This window comes from Boleophthalmus pectinirostris, unplaced genomic scaffold, assembly GCF_026225935.1.
Source record: "Boleophthalmus pectinirostris isolate CB_2022bp ecotype Guang Dong unplaced genomic scaffold, ASM2622593v1 HiC_scaffold_11, whole genome shotgun sequence".
Lineage (NCBI taxonomy): Eukaryota > Metazoa > Chordata > Actinopteri > Gobiiformes > Gobiidae > Boleophthalmus > Boleophthalmus pectinirostris.
Genome location: NW_026570994.1, coordinates 7352517 through 7373441, shown reverse-complemented (window position 1 = coordinate 7373441; position 20925 = coordinate 7352517). Strand labels below are relative to the sequence as shown.

General features: G+C 38.1%; 1 protein-coding gene across 1 annotated transcript in view; it reads right to left on the bottom strand.

The window, feature by feature from the left end:
- LOC110153232 (nck-associated protein 5) overlaps nucleotides 1–20925 on the bottom strand; it is a 377547-nt gene that overhangs the window by 60894 nt on the left and 295728 nt on the right. The window contains 3 exon segments of the mRNA XM_055165715.1: nucleotides 9977–10096; nucleotides 12016–12054; nucleotides 17975–18043. Coding sequence (XP_055021690.1) covers nucleotides 9977–10096; nucleotides 12016–12054; nucleotides 17975–18043 — 228 coding nt within the window.

Genomic DNA, 20925 nt, shown 5'->3' with positions numbered 1-20925 from the left:
ACGTCCTACGTCTCTCCTCTTCCTCTCCTCTTTCCCTCCTCCCTCTCTCAAATACAAATCATTCTCACTGATATATAAACGTCTATGGAAATCCCAAAAAATACAACTTTGACCTAACTAACCCTATGCAAGCTGCACTGTGGAACTTTGTGGTTGGGAGTCCGTCACCTGCTTGTTTCACAGTGTGACATTAAACAGCTCTACTTTACATTTATTCAAATACAGGTGGTTTTACAGCTCCAAAATGCATAGAAAAACAGACATTCAAACTGTGAGCGGGGTCGGCTCTCCACAGACCTGACCTGTATCTTGATCTGGTTTGGTCTCCGTGAAGACAGAAAGATTTAACGCCACACTGTGAAACCAGACAGTCCAGACAAAGCAATAACATCTCCATGGAGAAAAGCATTTGATGGACCTTCCGGCGGAAATTTAGACGTGAAAATTACCACTTCATCATCACAATCTGGAACAGAGCATTGTGATATAATCGGCCGATATGGGCACTTGGAGGTCTAAATCTTGCCGATATAGGTCTATAGTCCACGTGGGCATGTTGTACCTCATTATGAAGCTTAGACTCTTCATATTATGTCCATTTAATCCAATTTACAGACAGATAAATGTCCTAATATCTGGCACTGTATCAATATTTATCTGCGGAGTCATTTGTCTGTATCTGTGACACCGTACTGCCCCTGAACACACCTCCAGACCTGTGCGTAGATCCATGTGTGCAACACTGAGGAGCTGGCTTTAGACGCTGTTGTGTCTGATCCACGATACTGACGATAAATAAAAGTGAACTTCAGCGCACTTTAGGTCACAAATAAAACTACTGCTTGTTTTTATCCAATTTATTAGAGAAGACTTGTGATCTGAGAGAACCTTGTGTGAGCGGTGAGTGTTACAAATGTGTCAGTTTTGAAGCTACTTTTGGTTCTTTCTCATTGTGTGTTCACATTGTGTCCTTCAGTCATCCAGATAGAATCCATGGCAAAGGAGAAATTCAGTTTGTCGACTGGACAAAAGTTTATTTGGTCCAACACATTTCACAGCGCATCCAAGCTGCTTCTTCAGTTCTGGTCGGACGCTGTTGGACACTTCCTTACATCTAAAATCTCAAGATCTAAAATGGATGAGCTCCAAAATGTATTCAACCAAATAAACTTTTGTTTAGCTCCCACACATAAACAGCCCGTTTATTTGACTACAGTCTCTGTACACACATTATTGAACCTGCATTGATGTGTAAATGAGCTGTGAATAGAGGTGTGAATGATCTGCATTTACGCATAATAGCAGTAGTTTACTTAATTTCTTTACTAGGCTAGAATGTCATGCAAAAATGCCATTACGCCGACCTATTGTCTTTAAATATGATGTAAAAAAGCCGAATAACAGTAAATGACACCTAAATAAACCCAATTTAAAATCCAGCAGAGCCAGACCTAAGTTTTATAATCATCTGAAGATTTACTGTGGACTTTTACATCATTAAATATACTGACTATCGGCACCTCCAACATTTTATTGGTATCATATCAGCCACTAAAAATCCATATAAGTTGGGCCCTAATTTTGAGTTTTGGAGGTGTAGACTGGGTTACTCAAGCATGTGAATGAAACAAAACAGAACTCTAGGTATGTTTTTGAGGAGGTAACAGTGTCATAACACAACTTAAAGCTCATAAGAGTTCTTTTTGCGTAATGCAGGACCTTTTAAGTGAGTCTCCTTGCTTCTCCTGCTGTCTCCACTCCGAGTCTGGGCTCTGATCTTATCCTGTTCTACGCGGTGCAGGATTTCACCCCCTCAGCAGCTTCTCATCAGCCATTCAGTCAATAGTGTCAGAGGACAGCGCGGGGACAGGGCGGGGACGGGGGGGAGGAGGACACCCGGCGTGCACTCCGGTCCTCCTCCGGGCTCACGAGTTCAAGTCCGGGGTCAAGAGCGGCTCAGGCTGGACATGCTAATGCTAAAGCTAATCGATGAGAGGAAATGCAGACTAGAAAGTGAATTGTTGGCGTACTCCTGATAAGTTTTGATGTGCAGTAGTTGTAGTAGTAATAAGTAGTAGTAGTAGTCAGATTGGAAGGTATGTTTTCTTTAGAGGAGCACTTTCTTTTACTTAAACTTACTAGTCACAAAAAATAGACAGAAATCAAAGGCATGTTTTTGTTTTGTTTTTTTCATTTTGATTGAGTTTATTGTACTGAGGTATGACATGAAAAAGTCTACATAAGTAAAAGTATTAAAGTACTGTTTAAAAAAGTACTTAAAGAGTAAAAAGTAAAAGTATTTAGCTTAGATTTTGAGATATAATAAAGCTTCCACAGTTTTTGAAAGTTTTTTTTTCTTGGCTGTTTTTCTTTGTATATTTTTATTGCTCAAACTCCAAACGTGTTAAAAATAAACCCTCAACCTTTTCAGCAGGTCTCAGACAAAAATAAAAAATAAGTTTACTTTTCAGTCCTATTCAAAAAATGTAGTGCAGTAGAAAATACTGATACCTGCTCTCAAATATAGTGAAGTAAAAGTAAAACGTATCTACTTCATCTACTGTATTCTTCTGTACTCTAAAACTTCTACTTTTACACAGATCCACGGTGTAACTTTTCGGTTGAGGGTCCATCACCTTCTTGTTTCTATGGAGATATTATTGCTCTGCTTGGAATGTTCCACAGTATGGCATTAAACAGATCTACCTTACATTTATTCAATTACATTTGGTTTTAAAGCTCAAAAATACCTAGAAAAACAAACATTCTGACTGTGAGCGGGGTCGCCTCTCCACAGATCTGACCTGTAACTTGGTCTGGTTTGGTCTCCGTGAAGATTGAAAGGTTTAATACCATACTGTGAAACATTCCAGACAAAGCAAGAACATCTCCACGAAGAAAAGCATTTGACGGACGCTCCACCAGAAAATTTACACAATGCACCTTTAACTATTTCTATAAATTTGTATTTTATTTTGTATATATTTGTCTATTTTTTATTAGAATTAGACCAGTGTATACTAATTAGTGTAATGAGTGTGTCTCCAAGCACCTTCAACATAAATATGCCTGAGTTTGCACAACAGCTGCATTTCATTCATGCTCATAACTGACTGTAACTGAGCCAAAATGTAAAACAGTTACTCTACCTGCTCTGCTGACCTGGTTTTAACTTGGCTGTTTTTTCCCCGTCCTCTGTAGAATGCACTGATTAAGACGATGCTTTTAAAGGGTCCATATTACGATGTTTTCTGATCTATGTTCTAATGTCGTTTCCTCATCACAAACAGACCTGAAGATACTGTGTTTTGTTTCATTCACACATGTTTAACACACAAACTCTGCATATTTAAGCTGAGTTCTTCTCTCAAGCTCAAACTGAAAACACTGTTCCACCTTGTGATGTCATGTGGTGATACAGGAAGTGCTCCATTGTGTTTTAAAACGCCATACACCTTCACTAGAATCATTTGGACGACTTCAGATCTGGAATTGCAAATCTCTACTGAACTACACGGTAAAAGAAGAACTTGAAAACTACCGCTTCATGACATCACAAGGTGGAACAGAGCATTTTGAGGTTTGGAGATGTAAACAGACTAATAATAATGAATTTTACTCAAACATGAATGAAACAAAACACAACTCCAGGTCTGTTTGTGATGAGGAAACAACTGTACATTATAATTATCAAAAAACAGCACAACCTGGACCCATTACTAATGACAATATGAATACTATTTTGTATTTTTAAAGTACTTATAAGTATGTTTTAAATACCAATACTTTCCCTAAAATTGTCCACAATCTCCACCATGACTCTACCTGAGTAAATAGGCAGCTTCCACGAATACATTTTAGGCTATTGGCACCACAACTGTCAAAGTGTCACTGCCCTACCACAAACAAACACAATCATTACAGTCTTTAAAATATCAAAATAATAACATATAAAATTAAAAACAACACAAACGGAAAGAGATTGTGATTAAACGTGTAACGAAAATTGTAGTAATTGAATAAAACCTGTAAAACGTGTCATAGAAGGTGGTAATGAGGTCAGTGTGTTTGGCTGTGGGCTCTGGTGCATCTCTATAGGTTTGTCACGATAATGAGTTCGCCATGGTAACGGATCTGTCACATTTGGAAGAAAATCGAGCAAACGGTCAGATTAGCTAAGGGCGTACATTGTAAATAAGTTAAACAAAATAAAAATATAATGTAAATAGACAAAAGTAACCAAAATGATGATATTAAAGGTCCTGTTTCTTCATCACAAACAGACCTGGAGTTGTGTTTTGTTTCATTCACACGTTTAACGCACAAAAACTACAGATTTCTTGAGTTCTTCTCTCAAACGGAAAACACTCTGCTCCAAATTGTGATGTCATGTGGTGATACAGGAAGGGCTCCACTGTGTTTTTAAACTACATACACTTTCATCAGAATCGTTTGGATCATTTCAGCCCTGGAATTGCCAATCTCTACTGAATTTAAGGCAAAAAGAGGTTTTAACTTGGAAACTACTACTTCATGACATCACAAGGTGGAACAGAGCATTTTGAGCTTTGGAGATGTAGACAGACTAATAATAAAGAATTACTCGAACATGTGTGAATGAAACAAAACACAACTCCAGGTCTGTTTGTTATGATGAGGTACTGACATTATACCATGTTTTTATTTATTTTTTATTTTTTTGGCCATTTAAATATTTTTTGCAACATTACAACATATATTTTAACTAGTATTTATTTATTTTATTTTTTTTTTTTTAAAAATCTTTCTTTTTTTTTTTTAAACTTTTTTAAATTTAACATTATTTCACATCACATTCACATTCCTTTCACATTATTACTCACACATTATTTCATATTATTATTATTTCTTTTTTTTTCTTTTCTTTTTTTATTTTTCAATGTTATTTCAAAGTGTAATATAGAACCATTAAATGACCAAAAATGTTTGCACTACACTTGTCACTGGGCTAATAGTCATACCATAGACTGGGGAAGTGGGATGTCACCCATAGCATTCAACTCCAGTCAAATGAAGCTCATTGAGGTTGGCAGTTATGGGGCGAATTTGTTCCATTTTAGGAATAGGAATTGATTTACCGACAAAACAGCAAAATAAAAACCCCAGGATCACATAGAGCGGGTTAATACAAACATTTTAAGACCCAAATGACGAAGCTCACAGCAGCAGTTACAGAGAGAAGGGTGACGGTTTTCCAATAGAAAGTGAATTGGAACCAGAGTCAATGGAGCCGGAAGTGTTTCCATACAACACAATACAAAACACATACACCATAAGTCTATATAAATCTATTCTCAAAAGGAAAGGATTTCTAATCATTGGAAACAGTAGCTTTTCAGTCGTGCATACATTGAACTCTGCGAGGTTCGATTGCAATTGTCTTCAAACATAATTATGACGATGGAAACTCGAGACCCCCGCTGGGAGGAAGGGGATGTTTAATTACTGATAAGATGTCGAAATGGTACACTCCAAGATAACACCATTCTGAAGCCTGAAAACGCAATCTCACTCGGGGACTGTTTTATCAAGAGGAGAAAGAAACTGGATATGTAGAGCAATTTAAAAGGTCTATATTACGCAGAATGGACTCTTGTGAGGTTTAAGTCGTGTTAGAATGATGTTACTTCATCAAAAACATACCTGGAGTTGTGTTTCATTCATGTTTTGTTAAATTCATGTTTGAGTATTTCTAAAGCTCAAAATATTCAGTTCCACCTTGTGATGTCATGAAATTTTCTGGTGGAGGGTTCGCCAAATGTTTTTCTCCATGGAGATGTTATTGCTTCATCTGGAATGTTTCACAGTTTTCTATCTTTATGGAGACCAAACCAGACCAAGTTACAAGTCAGATCTGTGGAGAGGCACTATGCACTAAGTAACTTTTTGGTTGGGGGTCCATCACCTGCTTGTTTCTATGGAGATGTCATTGCTTTGCCTGGAATGTTCTACAATATTAACACCTCTATCTTACATTTATTCAATTACATTTGGTTGTATTAGCCTGATTCATCAGACGGTTTCACTTCATGGAAACCGACTGACCTCGCAGCATTAGGATTCATTCACTTGACGGTAGGCGGGTACTTTTTTATTTAACCAATCACTGGTCGTGTAATGCTCCAAATCCCATAGGAAAAAGGGCAATAACGTCTTTGTCCGTGATAAAATTCACCAAACTCTTTGTTCCGGGTTTAAATCCTTGATCTCGGGAATCATTGCCAACACAGAATGTCTTCATCTACATCCATCTCGACCGCTTTGTTTACTGTTGCGCTGTTCCACAAAAAGGACCCAGACAGGCGTGACGAGTTTGACGTCATGGCTTCACAGCTCTTCACCGATTGTCTGGTGTGCGGTCTACAACTTCTGGGGTTCTTGCAAACCGTCTAGTGTATTCTCATTCCTGACCTAGTCGCACTAGATGGCCCCTGCCTGGCTATAGTTTTACAGCTTAAAAATAAAGAAAAACAGGCATTCTGACTGTGAGTAGGGTCACCTCTCTGCAGATCTGACCTGTAACTTGGTCTGGTTTGGTCTCCATGAAGATACAAAGGTTTAATGCCATACTGTGAAACATTCCAGACAAAGCAATAACATCTCCACGGAGAAAAGCATTTGGCAAACTCTCCACCACAAAAGTTACATAATGCACCTTAAAGTCAGACATTGTCACTGTATAAATAAGTCAACTCATTTAACTCAAGTAGTGTTAACTCAGTTCTATTAAAGGGTCAATATTACACTATTTTCTGATCTGTGTTATAATGTTTCTTCATCACAAACAAACCTGGAGTTGTGTTTTGTTTCATTCACACGTGTTTAACACACTAACCCTGCATATTTAGTTCATGTCTCAAACTGAAAACACTCTATTCCACCTTGTGATGTCATGTGGTAATACAGGAAGTGCTCCACTGTGTTTTTAAACTCCACACAACTTCACTAGAATCATTTGGATCATTTCAGCCCTGGAATTGCCAATCTGTACTGAACTAAAAGGTAAAAGAAGCTTCACGACATCTCCAGGTATGTTTTTGACGAGGTAACAACATAATAACATGACTTAAAGCTCACAAGAGTCCATTTTGTTTAATATGGGACCTTCAAAGTAGCTGTCATGGATTTATTTAATGTAATATTCCTGATTGTTGTTGATGATGGACACCGCGTGGTACAGTTAAATATAGACCTTCTCCACAGCTCTCCTACGTGCCTCAGAACAGATGAATATCCAACATCGGATCAAAAAAGTGATTAATGCGTCTCTGATTCACCCCACCGCCGCAATGTAAAAATATGCTTCTCAGACGTCAACTTCCATGAGTAATTTCTGATCTTTAATACTCAGAGGAAACACGTGTAGCCAGCTATGTGAAGGCCACAATATGGAGCTTGATACAGGGTTAAGTAAACAAGAACATTTTTCTATTTCTGTTCTATTTTCTATTTCTATATTGCACCAAAATGGATTGTTATGTTGTTGTGTTATGTTACAAATGTTGTTACCTCCTCAAAAACATACCTGGAGATGTGTTTTGTTTCTTTCGCGCATTTTTGAGTAACCCTGCATCAGTGGTGGAAGAAGTACTCAGTTTTGTTACTTAAGTAAAAGTACAGATGCAGGATGAAAAGATTACTTAAGTAAAAGTATCATATGAAGACATCTGCTTAAGTAAAACTATTGAAGTGCCTGTTCAAAAATTTAAAGGGTAAAAGTACATGTATTTTGGAGAGATTTTTTGAATGATTTAAGGATGAAATGTGATTTTAATAAAAGAATCAGCTGATTTTAAGAGATTCAATTGATTTCTTAATTATTCTATTAGTTTTTTGTGTTTTTGTGTATTTGATTTGCTCAAAGTTGGGACAGAAACTCAAATTAAATGCACTAAAAATAAGTGTAAGTAGTAGAGTAGAAAGTACAGATACATGCTCTCAAATGTAGTTTAAAAAAAAAAGTTAAAGTAAAAAGTATCCACTGTAAAATGTTCATGTAAAGTTAATTTTAATTTAAAGTAGATATACCTAAAAGCTGTGTATTTGATTTGCTCCAAGTTGGGACAGAAACTCAAATGAAATGTACTAAAAATGAGTCTCAGCCATTTCAGCAGGTCTCAAACCATAAACAAAAGTACTTTTTACTTTTCAGTCCAGATTCAAAATGTAGTAGAATAGTACAGATAAACTCTCTCAAATGTAGTAAAAAAAGTAAACATAAAAAGTATCCACTGTAAAATGTTCATGTAAAGTTAAGTTTAATTTACAAGTAAAGTACAGATAGTAGATAGTTAAGTACTTTTACTTTTGTACTACATAAACCATAATCCTTTGCTCTGTTTCAGTCCAATTTACGTGACAAAATAACTGCTATTAAGCACTTTTAAATCTTAACTCTTTGGTGTATGACAGAACCAAAGGATGGTCAAGGAATTTTAAAGGAAAAAGTAGTATCGTACCGAGAGATGCGTTTCGTGAAAAGATCGTACGGAGAAATTTTGACATCGTTACATCCCTAATGCTAATGTGACCTCAATATTTCCCTGGACATCCCGTCCACATCCCAAATCTGGCAAACAGTTTCACAATGGCCCACTTGCTGTTTCTTTTCTTACTATACATTCTAATTCTCAACTCATTTCACATTCAATCACCAAACTTGGACAATATACGAAATTATACATTCAGATGGAGCGTATATTGTACTGCAGTATCAAATCACAGCTGACAATAAGAGTGAAATGGAGAGGAGGTAGCACTGTCTGTCTGTATATTTGTCTCTCTGTCTGCAGGATGATTCACTTATTCAGACAGAAATGCGAGCGGAGCGAATTCAGAATCAATTTGTGTATTGCAAGAGTCTAAAGACGAAGCAGGCGACGTCCGTCCGTTTGTAAAGAAGAGATAAGAATTGCATTTCGAAATTATGTGTTAACTTTGAGGTCTGACTCGCCGCAGATCGCTTGGAAATGGATAAAATGCGTAACATTTCTGGTCTCCATGGAAATGTTATTGCTTTGTCTAGAAGCAGGGTAAAACACTACATTACAGGTCAGATCTGTGGAGAGTCGAGAATTGTTGTATTTTTGAGCAATAGAAACACCTGTAATGAAAAAAAGGTAGATGGATATGTTTAAAGTCATACCACGGAATATTCCAGGCCAGGAAATAGCATCTCTGTAGCAGACCCTCCATCATAAAAGTTGCACAGTTCACCTTTAAGTCTGAACATATGAAACTATATAAAACTAGCAAGTACTACCTCGTCGCTGTGAGCAACAACATCACGTGGAATCTGTAAGATAAATGAACATTATTTCATTCTGTTTTGGTCAGTTTAAAGTGGGACTAAACACTAAATTCACTTCTAAAACTGTCCGTGTACTGCCTCCTGTAGTTACTGCAATTTCAAGTACTATCTGACATCACACAGCACTGCCGCGATTACAGCCTGGTGTTTTTTTTTTAAATTACAAACACTTGGCTGCATTGGAGGAGTTTGACCAATCACAGTGTTCCTTATGCCTTCAGAATCTACACTGTGGAACATTCTAGACAAAGCAATGACATATCCATGGAGACAAGTAAGTAGCGGACCTTCCACCAGAAAAGCTGCGCAGTTCACCTTTAATTTTGACCATATGAAACTATATGAAAACTGAGCAACAACATCACCTGGACTCTGTATGATAAATTAATATTATTCATTTTGCACTGTTTTGGTCATTTTAAAGTGGAATTAAGTACTAAATTCACTGTGGTTACTGCAATTTCACAACATCACGCAGGACTGCCGTGATTACAGTCTGGTGTTTGTTTGTTTTTTTTATTTTATTGCAAACACTTGGCTGCATTGAAGGAGGTGACGGACCCCAAACCAAAAAGTTACATAGTGCGTGTTTAAAGTGTGTGTCTGAATGTATGGGAGAGGAGATACCTGGAGAAGGAGGTCAGACGCGGGTTTGATTTTCTGTTGGAACAAAACGCTGAGAGCCCGATTCTGCTGCTCCAGGTCGAAAACACGAGTGCGCAGTTTCACGCACTCCTCACGAAGATCCTACAACAGAAACAGAAATACAGTATTTTGAAATGTGGTTATAGAAGTATGGAAAACTATGAGTAAAAGTTCAGTTTGGAAAGTTAAAATTTAAAGAGGGGGTATTACGCTTCTGTGGGGTATTTATAGCTAAAACATAACATTTAGAGCACCTTGTTAACTTGTATTGTTTTGAAAATGCTCAACTTACTGCCCGTTCAGAGCGCTAATAAAACTACTGCACATCGCATCAGGTTTGTGAAGTTGTAGTGTATTGCATTGTATTCTGCTTTTGCATACATATAGAGAATTGTTATATGGGGCCATGGGTGACATAGGCTTGTGGGCGATCTTTGCACAGACTCATACTGCTACACATAATGAGGGTTCAAGTAGGGCCTGGGAGAGATCGCTAAATTACTCAAACATGCAAGGACGACATCTAAAACTTTTTCAGGCTTGTTTTTGATGATTGAGCCATGTAGTAGAAAGCTCCAAAAAGTCAATTTTGGAGAAGACCTCCTCATTAAATGTGCACTGTGTACCCTTTCTGGTGGAGGGTCTGCCACCTGCTTGTCTCTATGAAGATGATTTTTTTTTTAAATAAACTTTTCTACATTGCATTTATTCCTTTTCAGATGTTGCTAAATAAAAAACAAGGACAAGGACAATTTCTATGGAGACAAGCAAGAGGTGGAAGAAGTGCACCTTTAAGCACTAGTCTACTAGATTCTATAGATTGGACAAACTGCTACAAACCATTACAACCTATAACTATTATGACTACTTTTATTTTTTTTAGTATTGATATTGCTACTTTTGTATATATATGTTTGTACTGAATATCGGTAGTCGATAAATCTGAATCAGTTTCTCGACATTCATTGTAAATGCACTCCTTTGCAACAACTGGGGAAAATATGGATGCCTGAGAAAATTTAATGCAACTCAATTATAGCAGATTGACAATTACATGTTCAGGAAAGAAAATGATGTGAAAGAAACTGTAAATGTCACTACAAAGTTTTTAGAAGACACTTTCTCTACACATTCACAACTTAACATATTAAATTGACAAAAAGACAATTTACTGTATGTGCTGACATTTATGCTGTGACGTAAATCTGTACCGAACAAGCCCGACTTTGTGTTTCAGAACCCCGATTTAATTTGCAGTTCCACTGCACTTTCTCGAGGTGGAGGTCGGTTTTCTCCAAGTCCCGAGCACAATAGCCTCGTCATTTTGGTCTTAAAACGTTCGTATTAACCCGCTCTACATGATCCTGGGGGTTTTATTTCACTATTTTGTCTGTTAATAAATTCCTATTCCTAATATGGACCTGGCTCCAAATTCGCCCCTGTAACTTCAAGCCTCGATGAGCTTCATTTGACTGGAGCTGAACACTATGTTTACTAGATGTTGCGAAGTCAATTGTTAATCTTTTTATGAGTTGACTGATTATTTTTAAGGCTTAATAGAATGCAAATTACTACCAATAGAATGCAAAATTACTACGAGTAATTGCTGGAGGAAGTGTCTGGGGTGAAGGAAGTCTGGGAGTCCCTGCTTCGACTGCTGCCCCCGCAACCCAGCCCCGGATAAGCGTAAGAAAATGGATTAATGGATTCTGCTAGAACATATTTCACTACCATTATGAATACTTCAATATGTTCTATTACTAATTTTACACATGTCAACAACACGACCTAGTACTACTACTACAACTACTACAATTACAACTCCTACTGCTACTTTTGCTGCTACTTTCCACATTATTGTTATGTATGTACTTTTACTAAATCCATAGCTAAAATCTTCTTATTATCAACATATCTAACCTACGGCTTTACACCCACGTCAAACGCAATAACATGTAATGGACGTCATGTGTTATAACGCCGGTAGCCGAGAGCGGTTTCCACGGTAACGGCAGACATACCTTCTGAGTGAGCAGCGCCTGGACCACTTGATTGGCCACCTGCAAACACAAGATAGAACATGTCAGCTCGGTAAAAGGAGTTTAATATGGAACATGTCCGATATACAAACAATACAGTGTCAATCATTATAAAGAGTGCGTGTTACGGGGAGACTAGGTTTGGAAATACTGGACTATAACTGCTGCTGTAACTAGCCGCCGCGTTCCAAACAGGAAGTGAGCATAAAAAACATTAAATAAACATTAAAATTCTAATTAATTAAAATAAAAACTACCCAATTATTTTTATATGTAGAATACAGCAGTTTATAGCATTGTTGTGACATTTATTATGCCGCGACATTAGCGTTATCTTTAGCATTGAGACACAAACATCTCTCTTTCTAAACGCAGAAGTATTCATTTTATTTTTGTACTTTTTAACAAGTTGTCAGTGACATCCACCCACAGCTCCCCTTTCACTGCTTTATCGTTAAATATGTATAAATGTTATAAATGTTAGCATGACTCAGAGAGATAAAATTGGACAGGAAGTAGTTACGCTAACAAAAAGTGTCACCCTTCTCTGTACCTGAGCCTCGTCATTCTGGTATTTAAATGTTTGTTTTAATCTTTTCTACATAATCCTGGGGGTTTTATTTCACTATTTTGTCCATTAATAATGCCTATTCCTAATATGGACCTGGCTCCAAATTCACCCCTGTAACTTTAGCCTCGATGAGCTTCATTTGACTGGAGCTGAACCCTATGCTTACTAGATGTTGCAAAGTCAATTGCTAATGTTTTTATGAGTTGACTGATTATTTTATTATGGATTTATTATATTTTGTTTCATTCACACATTTAATGCAAAAACTCCGCATATTTAGGCAGAGAAAACACTCTGTTCCACCTTGTGACGTCATGTGGTAGTAGACCATATACCTTCACTAGAATCATTTCGATAATTTGGAATTTGGAATTGCCAATCGCTACAAAACAAAACGCAAAATGTAGCTGTTCACTTGAAAACAACCGCTTCATGACATCACAAGGTGGAATAGAACATTTTGAGTTTTGGAGATGTAGACTAGGTTTACTCAAACATGTGTGAATGAAACAAAACACAACTCCAGGTCTGTTTTTGACAAGGTAACAACATTAAAACATGATTTAAAGCTCACAAGAATCAACAGGCTCTATTCACTCTTACGTCACAAGCCAGGAAGATGTTTGGAAAAATGCGATGAAAACTTCCGGTGTAGTTAAGGACACTAGACTCACCAACCGACTGTGATAAAACCCCTTGAAGTAAATGTGATCAGCGATAAAATAAAGACTGCATACGTATGTGCTGTTTGGAATCATCTTGAATTTGACGCCTCATCTCTTCTAATTGCGTGTACCCAGTGCGCTCAGAGTTGTGCGTCAGTGCAGAAACGAAGAAAACTGAGGAATGGTTGGAACTGTTAATTAGCCGAACATAACGGAACACTACAATGACATGCAAATGAAGAAAGCTGGGTCTTTTTCTCATTTTTCCAAGATTTTGTCAAACTTACTACCGTGAACAGAGCCCGCCGGACCTTGTCATCGCATGTTTCCAAACGTCTTTCTGGTTTGTGACGTAAGCCTGTATAGAGTCGATTTTACATAATATAGAACCTTTAAACTTCACCGCATGTCCTTAACTCGCTATGAACTTCTACCATTACAGTTACCGCACCTCTTTAGACCATAGCAGAGGTGTAAAAGCGTCGTACCCCCCATACACAGTGTTCAGTGGCTTTTGAACACTGCGCTCCCCTGACCGCAGCCCTTGCACTGGGAGCGCTCACATTACAAATCATTGATCTCTCATTATTACAGCGTGAAGCCACTCAACGCAGACACTCACGATGCATTATGGGTCTATAGCGCAGATGGACAGAGTGTGGTCAAATGAAGCGGCCAGCTAACAGCGCGGAACCTGCCCCCGAGCAAAACAAAACACTGGATCCCTACAAAAATAAATGGATAATGTGTGTATTGCGGACAGTGGTGGATGAAGTACACAGTTTTGTTACAGGGCGAAACGTTGCTCAAGTAAACGTAAAAGTATCACACGGAAAAATCTGCTTAAGTAAAAGTATTAAAGTTTTTAAATGTGCGTAAGGAGTATAAAGTGATTGTATTTTGTAGAGATACTTAGAACTATTAAAGGATGAAATGCAGTGATTTTGATCCAAGAATTTAGCTCATTTTAAGTGATTGCATTGATTTCTTAATTTTTCTAGTCATTTTTGTGTTTTTGGTTTGCTCAAAGTTGGAACAGAAACTCAAATAAAATAATATGAGTCTAAAAAAGTCTCAGCCATTTCAAAGTACTTTTTACTTTTCAGTCCAGATCTAAAATGTAGGTGGAGTAGAACGTACAGACACACGTTCTCAAATGTAGTGAAGTAAAAGTAAAAAGTATCATTATTATACTTTTATACTTCGTTACCTTCAACCACTGGTTTTGTTTCATTCACACGTTTGAGAAATCCTTTATTATTAGTCTGTCTTACATCTCCAAAGCTCAAAATGCTCTGTTCCACCTTGTGTTTCTAATGGGCTACAAACATTTTATATTTTTGTCTTATTTTGTCAACATTTCAACCAATAAGGACATTCTTCCAAAATTGTCAAAGTTCTCGGCGCATGGACGCTTGACATGTTGGTGGTAAGTTTTCATTGTGTTTCTTTGTTTTTTTTCTGCCAGATTCTCTTCCTTCATCCACAGCCACCAACAAAGCGCGGCAGTGGTTCTTCATATTCTACACCTCCAGAGCTCAAAATGTTCCTTTCTGGTGTAATCAAGTTGTGGTTTTCGATTTAACAGCTCTTTTACCTTTAGGTCAGTAGAGATTGGCAATTCCAGAGCTCATATCATCCAAATGATTCTGCAGGCAAACTTGTTATTAATATGTTTTATGCCAGATGCCCTTCCATCCCTGCCATCAACAAAGGGTGATCTCCTTTAAGCAATTTTACCTCACTGACTATTTGTTAACAAAGAAAACTTTTAGCTAGTTTATTGATCTTATATTACACAGAATTAACTCTTGTGAGCTTTAAGTCATGTTAGAATGTTGTTTCCTCATCAAAAATAGACCTGGAGTTGTGTTTAGTTTTATTTACATGTGTCTAACACTTGGGGTGTGCAAAAGTATTGAAATATCGATATCTTTTATCGTTTAATTTGATAATGCAGTATTGGGGTGCTGTATCAATATATCACCAAGAGTACTTTTTGGTACATTTTACTAAATTATTTTGCTACAGTGCTACAGTTTTGTTGTTTGTTTAGTGGAAGGAAACTGGTTTATGCGACACATTTGACATTTTCACAGTTTTGTGGATAAAAATGGGCATTTTATTTTCACTTTGCACAAGAAGTGGTTTAACAAAGACCTTTCGTATCACAGCCATAATTTAGCCATTATTTTTTACTGAAACGTATTTAATCAATTTGAAATATAACATATTGAATCATATTGTATCAAGATATATATCATAGCGTGGCCTTGTATCGAGGTACGTATCGTATTATGGCCTATGTATCGAGGTATCTATCGTATCGTGGCCTATGTATCGAGGTATGTATCGTATCGGCAACTTCTGAATGATACCCAGCCTTAAATAACACACAATCCCTGCATAGTTAGATTGACAACATAATAACATAGATCAGAAAACAGCCTAATACAACCTTTTAATTGACATCACAACTTTCTACAGATGCAACTGCGGCAACCATCCTGGTGAGGTCAGAACAGGTCCCCCGCTCAATAAGTCACCCTATACCCACTCTCTTGCTTTATGTCCACATTTTCTGCTTGTGCCCGCTAGCCAAACTCCCCTTCAGCTATGTTTCTGCTTCGCTAGCTGCCCTCCCTGGTGGTGTCATTGCGCCATACGCCTCTGCCTGGTTTATTCCTCTCCCGGGGCTCTCGAGCTAGCTCCTGCAAACAACGAGAGGGCAGCCGAGTGCGCTTGTTATGTAAATTATAGCATTAGCATCGCCGTTCCGCGCTGGGTTAACGGCGCGTTTTATGGCGAAATTAATATTCTTTGCGGGGGTACAGGAAAGGGCCCCAAAACCGCCAATTAAAAACCTATTAAAAGTATATCATCTCACCTATACAAGACTTAAGGGAGGAGAAAAAGGTAGCGTTATTTTAGCTAGCCAAGGTTTGGAATTAATTGCTATTACCGGCAATTAAGCTAGCAAGTGGAGAAATATTGACCACTTGTGGGATGTCCCTTTATTGTTATGTCTTGTTTTGCCAACATTAAGTTAAGCCAGGAGAATTAGATAGGCCGGGAGGAGGCTGTTTGGCTTTATGGCTAATAATGCTGTAGAGATTTGAAAGCTCAACAAAGAATACTTAACAGGAAGCCAAAGGGGAATGGGCTGCGGCGATGGAAGAGGCCATCATTTATTCACGGTAATTCTCTTGAAGCCTGCGCTCATCCACAAACTCAGTGGTTGCTGGTTCAATGGCAGCTCTGACCAGTACTTAAAGGTTCTACATTGCACAAAATTTTATCTTGTGAGCTGGAAGATATGTTAATATGGTTTTACTTTCTCCAAAACAGACCTGGAAACTCATCTAACTCGCATTTATTCCATTACAGTTATATATATATATATATATGTACACCTTATTGTCAGTAGGTATTAATAATACATTCAGTCACTGTTTCACTGTTTTAATAAAATGGGTGTTTCTCATGTTATTTTGCACCAACTTAGTGGACTTCACAAAGATAGTTGCAAGTTCACAAGAGACAACATGCATACGGTATTTTTTCAGACTTATACTCCGGAGCAACTGACAGCCGCAAGAGGGCGCTCTAGGCTTGTGTGTCAGTATCTGCTACTTCTATCAGGTTATTATTTCTGTACCACTATCTCTACTGCACATGTCTCCTGCAGAAAGAGCCACTGTCCTGTCTGTAACATGTGAGTCGATCGCACCATTACTTCTGTACCACTGAAAATTTTAAATTTAAAAAAACTTTAATAAAGACAACTGAGAAGACTGAACACAAATGCCCCCCAAAAAGAAAATCATATTTTGATTACAAGCTGCAAGTAGTGAAATCTGCAGCCAAAAATGGTAATTGAGGAGCAGAAAGAAAGTTCGGAGTGAGCAAAAAACTTGTGATACTGGGAGGATGCACCATGAAACTTTCCTGGAAGTCATTGGATGGATCAACAAAGTCTGGAATTCAGTGACACCGAATCCATCCTGTCGCGATTCAGAAAGGCTGGAATAATTCTAACTGGAGCTGATGCTGAGTCTGACAACAGCTACACAGAAGAGGAAGCAGCGCTCTGTTTACCTCTGGAGGTCGCAGAGTTGCTCAGAAGTGACACCGAGGATGAAGTATTGAATGGATTTAGTGATTTGGAGTGAGATGGAGAGTTTGGTAAACTTGTTCTGTTGTTTATGTTATAGTTTATCTGAAGAACTGTTCATATGTGACGTTAACAGTCTGTTGTTCTCTCTTCTATTGTTATTACTAGAACTTGGCTTTCAACATGAAATGTTTTTTCCTGGTTCCGCAGAAAGTGCGACTAATATGTTTTTTTCTTCTTCATTGCACATTTTTTGGCTAGTGCGACTTATACTCCAGAGCGACTTATACTCTGGAGCAACTCATAGTCTGAGAAATACAGTATATACCTTTATGCTAATGAGAGTAAAAATGTACGTGCCTATATGGATAAAATATGGAGTGTTAAGTACAGCAGATATATTTTCAAGAATGTGACAGTGGAGAGCGACATGTTCATCATGACTGATGTATAAAATTACACTTTCACTGACTAAGATTCACTTTGCGATTTCATTCTATATTCCACAATAAGAAAAAGAATGTTGGATGTCATCAAAAACCCAGGAATTCCAGCTCAGCACCAAGTAAGCACATCTTTAACAGCACTCACCTCATCCAGACACCTTTCGTATTGCTCCCTCTGGTTCTCGTTCTCCATGGCCAGCGCTGAATTCTGCTCCTGTGAAAAACACCAAAACATACAATCATCAACTCTATAGTCTGAGCATCGAAAACATCTTCTAAACACTCTTGGTGGACGCCGACTCTACAATAAGGATTTCTCCCAAAAGGTCAGATGTCGACACGGGTGATAAAAAATGTAAAAGGTTAAGGAGAAGGCGAGGGTTGAACTTTGAGGCCAGTCTAATAAGAATATCCGGGCTGGACTTGGAAGAGATGCCCTATTGATCTTGCTGAGTTTCCAATTTGTCAGATGCGAGCGCCGTATTAGGAGCTGTCAGCGCCTGCGAACTTTGACCTTTAGGAGATGCAAACATGGTCGACGCGATGGCAACAGTGATCACGGAGCAAGATTTTTAATTGCGAGTTAGATAGGGAAGTGTTGAGTCTTGTTTTATGTATCGTGGAAATCTTAAATCAATTCACGCGCTGTACCTCTTGACAAGGAGTTCGTAGGCACTTATAAGTTCATAATTCTCAAGGCATGTGAAGGTTATAACAAGACTGAACCTATTTGAGTCTGAACATGCTTCAGATAGGATAATATATAATGAATGAAAGTGTAATCAAATGTAAGTTGTGGAAAATATAAGCTTATTTCATGGTTTCAAGGGCCATATGACACTATTTTCTGATCTATGTTATAATGTCGTTTCCTCATCGCAAACATTCCTAGAGTTGTGTTTCGTTTCATTCACACCTGTTTAACACACACATACACACCTTGCATATTTAGGCTGAGTTCTTCTCTCGATCAGAAAACACTTTGTTCCAGCTTGTGATGTCATGTGGTGATACAGGAAGTGCTCCATTATGTTCTAAAACTCAATGGTCACATTTTATACAGCGTTTTTCTACCTACAAGGCACTCGAGGCACTTTACGTACAGAAACCACTCATCCATTCACACATACACACACTCATACACCAGTGTACGCACACACTCGGGGCGAAGTGGGTTAAGTGTCTTGCCCAAGGACACAACAACAGTACAGTTGTCCCTCACTATAATGCGGTTCACCTTTTGTGGACTCGCTGTTTTGCATCCGGATATACATATGAATGTGCATTGTGTTCCTCTCCCTGCGTCCTGATTGGCTAAGGGATTGTAGACCATCGTCAATCAGTCTCCTCTGTGCCGTGTCTTCTGTACAGTACAGAATGTGTTCAGGTTGCCAAATTTACATAAATGTTGGCTCTCTAGCAGTGTGATTCTGAAGTGCTATACGTTTGCAAGTTTTCTCCCCGACAAAACCCACAATGTTGACGAAATGTTCTGAATCGACAAAGGCTCCTGCGGTTGCACCCAAAAGTCAGAGGAAGACGCAAACCATTGCACACAAAGTTGGACTTCTGGACACGCTGATGGAAGGTAGAAGTTACGCGGCTCTAGGGCGCCATTCCGGAATAAATGAATCTTTGTTCGTTACATAAAGAAGGAGGAAAATAACATAAGGATGACAGCAGCAATAAGTTTTAAGAAGAATGTAAAAAGGGTTGTACCTGTCCTCTGAGAAAAGTGTATAAAGTGTGTGGTGATGGGTTTACAGCCTTAAAACAGATATGATAATTGTAAAAAAATAAATAAATAAAGCTGACTACTTCGCGGATTTCGTCTATTGCGGGTTATTTTTAGAACGTAACTCCCACGATAAACGAGGGACCACTGTATTCATTTGTGGTAGGTGGAGTCGCACTGATGTTTGTGTAAATCATTTGGATGATTTCCGCCCTGGAATTGCCAATCTCTACTGAACAAAAACTAAAAGAAGCTGTTAACTTGAAAACTACCACTTCATAACATCAGAAAGTGGAACAGATCATTTTGAGCTTTGGAAATTTAGACAAACTAATCATAAAGTTGTGAAAGTCTGAATGTAATAAAACACAATTCTAGCAGATCTTAAAGAGTCAATTCTGCGTAATATGACTTTAAGAATGAATTGTGTGCAAATGTAAAAATGTATAAATATATAAATCATTGTAGAAAACGCAGTCCTTTAGTCAGAAGCCAAAGCATGCCGGTTCAATTCCTCCTGGACCCTATAACTTCACATGTTGTAAAATGTTTGTGCTCGGTGCTTGCTTGGCGTCAGAGGAGTTTATGGGCACTGGGAGCGGTGATGTATGGGCCTGTGTTTACGTCTCCAGCTCCAGCAGACGCAGCATCCATCACCACACGGCCACTGGAATCAAACCACTGATAAGTCCTGATAAAGCCATTTAAATGTAATGTTTAGTAATGCGCCTCATTGGTCCCACTGTGAAGCTTTCCAAAGATAAGAGAAAGAATTGAAATAAAGTGGGATTTAGTGAGCTACGGAGTTTGTTCTTGGAAATAAATGTGTGGTTTATGTTTTAAAGAGGCGGCATTACACTTCTATGGGGTATTAATCGCTGACATATTACAAATTTAGATCACCAGATTTTATTGTTTTGAATGCTAAAACTCACTCCTCCACAAGCGCCGATGAAACTACTGCACATCACGTCAGGTTTGTGAAGTTATAGTGTATTGTTTTGTATCATGTTTTTGTATATTTATGAAGAATTGTCGCGTGAGAGCATGGGTTCGTACTCCTAACTGTAAGGTGGGTTCGAATAGGGACCTGGAGAGATCGCTAGATTACTCAAACATGCATGGATGACATCTAAAACCTCTTCAGGGATGTTTTTGGTGAGGGTTCGACATTATAACATGGTAGAAAGTTATAGAATTTTAATTTGGTTGAGGTTTGGTTCAGTCACCTGCTTGTTTCTATGGATACATCATTGTTCTGCCTGGAATGTTCCACAGTATGACATTAATTAGCTCTACCTTACCTTTATTCAATTGCAGGTGGTTTTATAGCTCAAAAATACCTTGAAAAACAGACATTT